At 45.3% G+C, this 11,645-nt stretch overlaps 1 protein-coding gene across 3 annotated transcripts in view; it reads left to right on the forward strand.

Moving 5' to 3' along the window:
* The window catches only part of SDK2 (sidekick cell adhesion molecule 2), a 913,491-nt gene extending 902,126 nt beyond the window's left edge, over nucleotides 1-11,365 (forward strand). For all 3 annotated transcript variants that reach the window (XM_082271790.1, XM_082271792.1, XM_082271791.1), the window contains one exon: nucleotides 10,774-11,365. In XM_082271790.1, coding sequence (XP_082127916.1) covers nucleotides 10,774-11,118 — 345 coding nt within the window. In that variant the 3' untranslated portion in view covers nucleotides 11,119-11,365. The remainder of the gene's footprint in view (nucleotides 1-10,773) is intronic.
* The last annotated feature ends 280 nt before the right edge of the window (nucleotides 11,366-11,645 follow it).

Below are 11,645 nucleotides of genomic sequence, written 5' to 3' on the forward strand. Positions count from 1 at the left end.
TTTTAATTCCAGTGTCAAAAAAAAGTTAAGGGATGACTCCAGCTATGTTATAGCAATGTCTAATTCCTAAGTTAAAGAATAAGTCCATCTAAAGTGGATATTTTAGTGTTTGGAGGAAACTGGAGAATTTGTTATACCTCTAGCAACAGGGACTGTTTAGAGTTGCACTCTATTCAAACTTACTCTCTTGGTTCCTAAATCCATTATGAAGAGTTCCCACTATCCCTGTCAGGAGATGCCAGGTTTGTACACCTGCTGTGCCCATTATGAGGGGCTCCCACCATCCCTGGGCTGAGTTTCCGGGTCTATACACCTGCTGTGCCCATTATGAGGGTCTCTCACCATCCCTGTGCAGAGCTCCAAGGTCTGTACACCTGCTGTGCCCATTATGAGGGGCTCCCACCATCCCTGGGCTGAGTTTCCGGGTCTATACACCTGCTGTGCCCATTATGAGGGTCTCTCACCATCCCTGTGCAGAGCTCCAAGGTCTGTACACCTGCTGTGCCCATTATGAGGGGCTCTCACCATCCCTGTGCTGAGCTCCCAGGTCTGTACACCTGCTGTGCCCATTATGAGGGGTTCCCACCATCCCTGCGCTGAGTTCCTGGGTCTGTACACCTGATGTACCCATTATGAGGGGTTCCCACTATCCATGTGCTGAGTTCCCGGGTCTGTACACCTGCTGTGCCCATTATGAGGGGTTCCCACTATCCCTGTGCTGAACTCCCAGGTCTCTACACCTGATGTACCCATTATGAGGGGCTCCCACTATCCATGTGCTGAGTTCCCGGGTCTGTACACCTGCTGTGCCCATTATGAGGGGTTCCCACCATCCCTGTACTGAATTCCTGGGTCTGTACACCTGCTGGGTCCATTATGAGGGGTTCCCACCATCCCTGGGCTGAGTTTCCGGGTCTATACACCTGATGTACCCATTATGAGGGGTTCCCACCATCCCTGTGCTGAGTTCCTGGGTCTGTACACCTGTTGTGCCCATTATGAGGGGTTCCCACCATCCCTGTACTGAATTCCTGGGTCTGTACACCTGCTGTGCCCATTATGAGGGGCTCCCACCATCCCTGGGCTGAGTTTCCGGGTCTATACATCTGATGTACCCATTATGAGGGGTTCCCACCATCCCTGTGCAGAGTCCCTGGGTCTGTACATCTGATGTACCCATTATGAGGGGTTCCCACCATCCCTGTGCAGAGTTCCTGGGTCTGTACACCTGTGCCCATTATGAGGGGTTCCCACCATCCCTCCTGGACTTATTATGAAGAGTGTAACAAGAGAAGCTAGGAGAAAGTGGACAGAAAAAGAGCTGGGAATTATGACAGGGAGGTCTCGTTGTTGCAGTTTCCATGACATATAGGCCAGGCCAGGTGGGGATGACCCAACCTATCAGACTCCATCTAAATCTATGAAAGCACATTTTGGGTGGATTGACCCTTTAAAGAAAACCTTTTGCCATTATCCCATTATGAATCAGGACCTTGGCCCCAGGCACTCCTCCCACCTCCAGAGCGAGTAATCAGTACAAAGATGGCAGACTCGGCCAAGATAAATAGGAGGACTCTGCCACTTCCCGAGTGTTCTTGGCTCAGAGGAACATTATTCTCCGACCTCTGACCCGTCATCCAGCCATTCACTCCAGGGAATTTATCTGCTCTTATTTACCAGCAACATAACTGACTGGTATTGCACAAGTTTATCAGTGTCTGCACAATATGAATATTCAGTGCGGGAGGAACTGCAGAGAAGAGCGGAATTCAAATTTAATCCAGAGCTACTGAAAGGAGACAATTCTGTTCAGCCAGTCCTGTGATTTGGACACTAGTATCACCAAAGCCAAGTCTCTGACCTGAATATTCTCCATTGCAGCTGAAGCCTAACAACTTGGTCACAGATAGTGAAGGAACCACTGCTTTCCGATAGGGTCATCCCTGTGCACTCTCCTCCAGTCAGAAAGCTTTTGTTTCGTGATTTTTTTTCTTTATGGAACTGCCGACTTCTCCTATACTCTCTCCCTACGGCTGGGCTGCAGGGCGATCCATTCTAGTATCACCTCCCACCCTATCCAACCTGCCATCTGGGCCCGCCCCCCTGTCAATCACAGGCTGTGTGCTGGAGCTCCCTCCCGGTCACCTTTTTATCAGGGAAATTTGCCATTACTAATGCAGATAGCAGAGGAAGGAGGCAGCATACAGAAATGACACTTTGGGGTTGATTTACTAAAGCAAATCCACTGCGCACTACAAGTGCACTTGAAAGTGCAGTCGCTGTAGATCTGAGGGGAAGCTCTGCTGATTTCTATCATCCAATGATGTGCAAACAAAAATACTGTTATTTATTTTCCTTGCATGTCCCCCTGCATGTAGTGCACAGTGGATATGCCTTTAGTAAATAAACCCCAAAGTGCTCTTGATTGAGACAAGTACAAACTATAGAGCAGGGATCTCCAAACTTTCTAAGCAATGGGACAATTTACTGTCCTTCAAGCTCTAGGGGGGAACAGACTGTGGCCAGTGGGTGTAGAAAATGCCCCAGCATCAGTGCCTCATTATAGGTTTTAATTGGAGAAATAGTGTCCCATCATTGGTGTCAGTGGGAGGAATAGTGCATTGGTGTCAGTGGGAGAAATTGTGCTTCATCATTGGTTTTACTTAAGAGAAATAGTGCTCCATTAATGGTGTCAGTAGGGAGAATGATGACATATCATTGGTGTCAGTGGGAGGAATAGTGCCCCATCATTGGTGTCAGTGGGAGGAATAGTGCTCCATCATTGGTGTCAGTGGGAGGAATAGTGCCCCATCATTGGTGTCAGTGGGAGGAATAGTGCCCCATCATTGGTGTCAGTGGGAGGAATAGTGCTCCATCATTGGTGTCAGTGGGAGGAATAGTGCTCCATCATTGATGTCAGTGGGGGGAATGGTGCCCCATCATTGGTATCAATGGGAGAAATAGTGCTCCATCAATGGTTTCAGTAGGGGGAACAGTGCTCCATTATTGGTATCAGTGGGAGTAATAGTGTCCCATTATTGGTGTCACTGGGATAAATAGTACCCCATCATTTGTGTCAGTGGGAGGAATGGTGCCCCATCATTGGGGTCAGTGGGAGGAATGGTGCCCCATCATTGGTGTCAGTTGGAGGAATGGTGCCTCATCATTGGTGTCAGTGGGAGGAATGGTGCCTCATCATTGGTGCCAGTGGGAGGAATAATGCCCCATCAGTGGTGTCAGTTGGAGGAATGGTGCCCCATCATTGGTGTCAATTGGAGGAATGGTGCCCCATCTTTTGTGTCAGTGGGAGGAACGGTGCCCCATCTTTTGTGTCAGTGGGAGGAATGGTGCCCCATTGTTTGTGTCAGTGGGAGGAATAGTGCCCCATTGTTTGTGTCAGTGGGAGGAATAGTGCCCCATCATTGGTGTCAGTGGGAGGAATAGTGCCCCATCATTGGTGTCAGTGGGAGGAATGGTACCCCATCATTGGTGTCAGTGGGAGGAATGGTGCCCCATCATTGGTGTCAGTGGGAGGAATGGTGCCCCAAGGGTCAGATAAAAGGTAAGAAAAGGGCCACATCTGGCCCCAGAGCCACAGTTTGGAGACCCCTGCTATAGAAGGATATGTTTTCTTCATATTTCATGTCTGAGGTTTACAACCACAAAAAAAAAAAAAAAAAGGGATGAAGGTCCTCTTTAAGGACTGGCAAGCTGCTGCGTATTTCATTTCCTTTACACGCAGCTCATGTCCCCTTGTCCTTTGTACAGCCCTCCCCCTCCAAAAAAAAAAAAACCTTTGCCAAGTTCTTTATTCGGACCTGGTACTGAATGAGCCTATTAAGAGCGCTGCCTGTTTTCTCAAGCACGAGAGGCGGGCATGGGTGCCAAGCCTGCTCCGGAGTTTCTAGTGCCTTCAGTAAAATGCCATTACTATGGGAACGCCACTATTTTCTACAAGCCGGCTGGATAAACAGACCGCGCCTTCCCCAAGTCAAACAAGGAAGAGCTGTGGGAATCCCGCGCACACACACGGTTCTAATCCCCGGCTCTCCATGACAAGGCCCAGAGAAAAGGCAGGTTGCTGCTGTCAGATATTGTGCAGGTCCATGCCTGCGTCCTGTAATATCTCACTCAACGTCGCTGTCGTCAGAAATCGCAGCCACCCAATTCATCTCCATTCTACTAAGACACAGGACAATTCCAAACTCTCCGACCCGAGGTCGGTCTCTGAATAGCAGCTTTAACCACTTAAGCCCCGGAGGAATTGGCTGCTCAAAGACCAGGGCCTATTTTGCGATTCCGCACTGCGTGACTTTAACGGACAATTGCGCGGTCGTGCGATGCTGTACCCAAATGGAATGGACGTCCTTTTTTTCCCACAAACAGAGCTTTCTTTTGGTGGTATTTGATCACCTCTGTGATTTTTACTTTTTGCGCTATAAACAAAAAAAGAGCGACAATTTTGAAAAAATAACTATTTTTCACATTTTTTTTTATTTGAAATTCCACAAAAAAAAAAAAATGTAAAAATCAAAATTTTTTAACATTTTAGGACAATTTGTTTTCTGCTACATATTTTTGGGGAAAAAATTTGAAATAAGCGTATTTTGATTGGTTTGCGCAAAAGTTATTGCGTTTACTAACTACGGGAAAGATTTAGGTCATTTTTATTGTTTTTTTTTTTTTTAACTAGTAATGGGGCGATCTGCGATAATTTTTTGCGGGACTGCGACATTGCAGCGGACAGATTGGACCCCTAACTGACATTTGACACTTTTGGGAGTACCAGTGACATTACTACAGTAATCAGTGCTAAAAATATGCCCTGTTACTGTAATAATGACACTGGCAGGGAAGGGGTTAACTTTAGAGATCCAGGGGTTAAGTGTGTTCTTAGGGGCGTGATTCTAACTGTCAAGGGGCGTGGCTTTTGATGTAACCACAGAGACATGCGATCCTACATAGCAGGATCGTATGATCTCTGCAGTTGCACCAGGGAGAATGACAGACGGCTTTGTTTACATTAGCCGTCTGCCTTTCTCCCTCTCCAGCGGGAGATTGCGAGTGGCCGGCGGACATCGGAGCCGCCGGTCACTCGCGCGGGGATGGCAGTGAACGAGCAGGTGGCAGGAGCGTGCCACGGGCGGCGCGCGCTCGCCCCCTATTGGCTCGCGGGCGAGTGATGAACCGATACGTCACTTTGCCCAGGGGGGGCTGACCGCTGCAGTATATGTACTTGCGGCAGTCGGCAAGTGGTTAAAAAAAGAACCGGTCGCATTTGTTTTGCTGCATGAGAAGATACAGCGGGGAAAATAATTATTTGATCCCCTGCAGATTTTAAAAGTTCACCCACTTACAAAGAAATGAAGGTTCTATAATTTTTTATCATAGGTGTATTTTAAATGATACAGAGTGTGACTACTGTGGTGTGCTGTGCTGTGGACTGAGACAAGTACACACTATAGAAGGATATGCTTTGTTCATATTTCATGGCAGAGGTTTACAACCACTTTAAAAGCAGAATTTCACTCCCCCAATCAACATTGACTATTTTTAATCCTTATGCTGCTAGCATTAGTAAAATCGGAAAATAAAAATAAAATAGATTAAAAAAAACTAACCTTAACCACTTGCCGACTGCCGCACGACTATTTACTGCGGCAGTCTGGCTCTCCTGGTCAAACTGACTTAGGGCTAAGTCGCTCGCCCAGGAGCCTCAAGGGGGCGAGCGTGCGCCGCCTGAGGCGCGTTCCCGCACGAGTGACCGGCAGCGCCAATGTCCGCCGGTCACTCGCAATCTCCCGCTGGAGAGGGAGAAAGGCAGGCGGCTGATGTAAACAAAGCCGTCTGTCATTCTCCATGATGTAACTGCAGAGATCATACGATCCTGCTATGTAGGATCGTATGTCTCTGTTGTTACATCACAAGCCATGCCCATTGACAGTTAGAATCACGCCCCTAGGGACACACTTAACCCCTTGATCACCAATAAAGTTAACCCCTTCCCTGCCAGTGTCATTTTTACAGCAACAGTGCATACGTATAGCACTGATTACTGTAGTAATGTCACTGGCAGGGCCAGATTAACGTAGGGGCTATTGGAGCTGCAGCTCCAGGCCCCTACCTTTTTATATAGGCCCTGGGTTGGCCATATTCACTGTTACCGCTCTTCTGTCACTTGTAAACACAGAAGTCTGGCTTCTATGCTCGCTTCCCCAGGCAGCTCCCTCAGAACCTCCCCACACAGTGCGAAGGCCGGACAAGGAGGGACAGTTGCCGATGCATGGATGTGTTTATGGGCTTCAGAGACAGCATCCCATGTTGAATTAGGCATGCATGCATGGCTGCACCCTTCCTCCTCTGGGTGCATGCCAAGGCACGGCCCTTAAGGCCCTTCAAAATCCTCAGCACCAAGCCCATGATGCTCTTAATCCGGCCCTGGTCACTGGTACCCCCAAAAGTGTCAAAAATGTTAGTCAGAGGTTCCGATCTGTCCGCCGCAATGTTGCAGTCCAAAAAAAAAAAAAAAAAAACGCAGATCGCCGCTATTACTAGCTAAAAAAAATAAACAATAAAAATGACATAAATCTTTCCCTTAATTTAGTAAACGCAATAACTTTTGCACAAACCAATCAAAATACACTTATTGTGATTTTTTTTTTTTTACCAAAAATATGTAGCAGAAAACAAATTGGCCTAAAATGTTAAAAAAATTTGATTTTTTACGTTTTTTTTTTTTTTTTGGAATTTCATATAAAAAAAACTGTGATAAATATTGTTATTTTTTCAAAATTGTCGCTCTTTTTTTGTTTATAGCGCAAAAAATAAAAATCGCACAGGTGATCAAATACCACCAAAAGAAAGCTCTATTTGTGGGAAAAAATGGACATCAATTTTATTTAGGTACAGCGTGGCATGACCGCGCAATTGTCCGCTAAAGTAACGCAGTGCCAAATTGCAAAATATGGCCTGGTCATTAAGGGGGCAAATCCTTCCGGTCCAGAAGTGGTTAAGATGGCAGAGGCCAGAAACACCAGGGGGATGTTTTTCAAAGCAAACTTCTCCATGTCTCCATGCTTTATTTTGCTGATAAAATCGCACAAAAACACCCCCTTGGCATTAAAATAAAAAGTTTGGTCTTTATCTGCATGCGTACGGACCGCTACAAAACCTCGGACAAGTTGTCCAGATAAGTCCTCCTGGTAACTTCTATCTATATAGTGCCAACAATTACAGCACCGTACATATTGTATATCTATATCAGTTCTTGCCCTCAAGTAGCTTACTATCCAGAGGTGTAACTAGAACCTTTAGGTGCAAGAAACCATGAAGGGCCCCCCTGACCACCAGGGCCCATCTCGGGTCTCTTCCCTCCGAGCCTATGACCCTTTTCTCCCATCGCAGAGCCCCTTATAGGGCCCAGGTTCACACTGCTGCGAAAGTCGAATGACAAGTCAAAACACATTCATTTCATTGGGTGCCATCCTAATTAACGCGACTCAAAAAAAAAAAAAAAAAAAAAAGGTTCCTGCACTACTTTTCTGTGACTTTGGTGCGATTTGAGCGCCATAGACTGCAATGTTAAATCACAAAAGACAAGGAAATTGCAAGCAAGTTGCAAGACTTTGGGGGTCGCGGCAATGTGATGTGAGCTTTACAGTTCCACCAGGACCCTTCTTGCCATCTTGGGGTCCCCAAACGTTGGTGGAACAGGAGGGCCGGTGGCAAGTGCGTCCTTTGCGACCCTGGTAGTTCGGCCAATGCTACAACCGAAGGTCCCTATCTCACGTACACTACAGGGCTTTTTTTCAGATGGAACTTGGTGGAACTTAGTTCCACCACCTTTGGCTCAGGTCCTCTGCTCCCTGCTCACCACTATCACTTGTAAACACAGGGTCGTGGTTGAGTTCCTGCACCTTTTTTCGAAGAAAAAAAGCCCTGCGTACACATACTAGGTCTAATTTGGATAGGAGCCAATTATCCTACCAGCAAGTCTTTTGAAGTACCCAGAGGAAAAGCACTCAAGCACAGGGAGGACATGCAGTGTCCCTATTCAAAACAAGGACCCCAGTGCTGGAAGGCACAATTGCTAACTACATGCAAAACCAGTCTTGGGAAAAACACAGTTTCTGTCATTCTTGATCTTCTTCTGAAGGTTCTAGTTGTCTGGACTGGAACATTATGCAGCCAAAATATTGAAGCTAGAGATTCAGTAGGACGGCCAGGCACCTAGCATTTTCAGAAGCAGGAGGTCAGCCATCAATCTGTTTCTTTAACCCATAGGTGCCCCTCACGTAAAAACACAACCTTTGATTTGCGGTGAACTTGGCACGTGACAGGCTCAGGGTAAAAAGGTGTCAAGTTTATCTCCCCTCGTTAGTCCAGGCGCCGCCATCAAACAATATTTAGACTGAAAACAATGAAAACACAGCTGTGATCTTCAGCTCGACACGTTTGGGGTTGGCAAAACATTTGAAACATTCCTCGTCCTTTTAAAAGCCTTCAAAGAAGAACCTATTCTCCAGAATTGCGAGGACACGGGCGGACCGAGGGTGTCGAAAACGTCTCATTGTGTTAATAATTCCAAATACATACTGAGGGGTTATTTAATGTTACTTTGGAATCGGTGACTGTAGGGGAGCCATTAGAGTGTAAGCTCTTTAACCACTTTACCACCAGAGGATTTTCCTGCTTTACGTCCAGGCCACTTTTTGCAACTTGGCACTGTGCGGCTTTAACTGACAATTGCGTGGTCATGCAACGCCGTACCCAAACAAAATTTACGTCCTTTTTTTCCCACAAACAGAGCTTTCTTTTGGTGGTATTTGATCACCTCTGTGCTTTTCATTTTTTGCGATATTAATAAAAAAATAGCGAAAATTTTGCAAAAAAATTGACATTTTCTACTTTGACAGTTAAAAAAATATCCAATATATTCAATTTTTGTCATATATTTAGGCCAAAATGTATTTAGCTACATGTCTTTGACAAAAAAATTCTCAATGAGTGTATTTTTAACCGCTTTAAGATCGGAAGATTTTACCCCATTCCTGACCAGGCCATATTTTGCGATTCGGCACTTCGTTACTTTAACGGACAATTGTGCGGTCGCGCGATGCTGTACCCAAATTAAATGTATGTCCTTTTTTCCCCACAAATAACGCTTTCTTTTGGTGGTATTTGATCACCTGTGCGATTTTTACTTTTTGCGCTATAAACAAAAAAATGCGACAATTTTGAAAAAATTATATTTTTCACATTTTTTTATATGAAATCCCCCCCCCCCCCCAAAAAAAATGTAAAAATCAAAATTTTTTAACATTTTAGGCCAATTTGTTTTCTGCTACATATGTTTGGTAAAAAAAAAAAAAAAAAAAAAAAAATCGCAATAAGCGTATTTTGATTGGTTTGCGCAAAAGTTATAGCAGCTACTAACTACGGGAAAGATTTATGTCATTTTTATTGTTTTTTTTTCTAACTTAGTAATGGCGGCGATCTGCGCTTTTTTTTGCGGGACTGCGACATTGCGGCGGACAGATCAGAAGCTTAAATTACATTTTTGACACTTTTGGCGGTACCAGTGACATTACGACAGTAATCAGTGCTATAAATATGCACTGTTACTGTAATAATGACACTGGCAGGGAAGGGGTTAACTTTATTGGTGATCAAGGGGTTAAATGTATGCCTCATGCTTACTGACGTGTGTGGGGGGAGGGGATTGTGTGACACAGGCACAGATCGCAGGTTCAGCTATGCTGAATCCTGTAATCTCTCCCTGCCTGTCACATAGGAGATCCACCTGCTTTGCTTACACAAGCGGGCGGATTTCCTCACTCGATCCCTGACGATCGGGGAAGAGCGGCGGTGATCACCGCCTCTCCTCCCCTGGCCTGACTCCCGCTGTGTCTGAATACAGCGGGAACGAGCCTTCGGCGGCGCGCGCGCGCCGCCAAGAAGCGTAGGAGTCCAGCGACGTAGGTCTACGTCACTGGACGATAACGAAACACTTTGCCGCAGTACCAGCTCAGTGAGCAGTCGGCAAGTGGTTAAATCAGAGTTTGGCTGGATTTGTAGAAAAACGTGGAGATGTGTTTGTAAATAATTGGAATATACACTATATTACCAAAAGTATTGGGACGCCTGCCTTCACACGCACATGAACTTTAAATGGCATCCCAGTCTTAGTCCGTAGGGTTCAATATTGAGTTGGCCCACTCTGTGCAACTATAACAGCTTCAGCTCTTCTAGGAAGCATGTCCACAAAGTTTAGGAGTGATTTAATTTTTAATTTTTTTTTTTTTTTTCTGATATGTTGGTGTTATATCTTTCATTTAGATGTTATACGTTGCACTAGTAAATGCAGTTTCATAAAACAAAAAATGTGCCTGTTTTCATTCCAGGCTCCAAAGCAACAAAATGTGATTAATTATAAAGGGGGTGATTATTTTCTAAACCCGCTGTATATGGCGTGGATCCTGAGAAAGCGAGTCTCTCACGAAACTTGTTTGTATCAGACAACAATATCATCATATTGATATGTTTTCTGTTTTTAGATATATTTTTTTGCCTTCTATGTGATTTTTACGTCTTTGTAATAAAAGATTGGAATTTTAACTGTGTGTGATCTCTTGGCGGCACATATAACGTCCCTGTACCTATTCCTGCCCCCAAATGAGTGTGAAAGGGTGTAAGTTTTTTTTTGCATGTTTTGGCTGTATTTCTTCATCATCTGACCCCTATCCAAATAACATGTCCCTTATTTTGGTACAGGGCAGCGACAGCGAATACGAAGTGGACCAGAACCAGCAGAAGACCCATTCCTTCGTCAACCACTACATCAGCGACCCCACCTACTACAACTCCTGGAGGCGGCAGCAGAAGGGCATATCCCGCACGCATGGCTACAACTACACAGACAACGACCTGGAGGACTCTGAACACTGTATCATACCCAACAGCAACAGCAGTCAGCAGGGCAGCCTGTACAGGCAAAAACCAAGTCGGACTCCAACACCTCAGCAGGCCCCGAGCCAACAAAACCCCATATACCGCCCACCAAGCAGCCTCGCCCCTACATCCCGGGCCCCCATCGCTGGATTTTCATCCTTCGTTTGATGATGACAAACCTTGCACCAATTTACCATTGTTTCTTCAAATTTCAAGAAGCAGATAAAAATATATATATATAATATATAAAAAAAAAGGTATGTGTGTATATATACATATATATGAAGGAGAAAAAAAAAACAAAAAACTTTATGGAATTTGTATTGGAGACAATCAGTCGTGGATTTAGATCTTTATTTTGCTGCTTCAAATATGTATAATATTCCAAAGGTTTCTGGGTGCAAAAAAAAAGAAAGTGAGCGAACCAATGTGCAAGAGCTGATCTAAACCAAGAAAACTCTCCTTACCAAGGAACATGGCGGCCACTGCCGTTGCCTCAGAACATCTTGCCATCTACATTGCCTATACCAAGGATTACCGTGCCTGAAGATTGAGTCTGGCCAGCAAGCGAAGGAAGGTGGCCTTGCCCGAAAGATGGCTTGCCAACTATTGTTACGGTATTCACAGAAGGATTATAAATTGAATAACAGACGCTTAATGCTGGTCGGCAATCCTCATACCCATATGGTATGGGA

Source organism: Pelophylax lessonae, assembly GCF_965119305.1.
Source record: "Pelophylax lessonae genome assembly, chromosome: 11".
Classification (NCBI taxonomy): domain Eukaryota; kingdom Metazoa; phylum Chordata; class Amphibia; order Anura; family Ranidae; genus Pelophylax; species Pelophylax lessonae.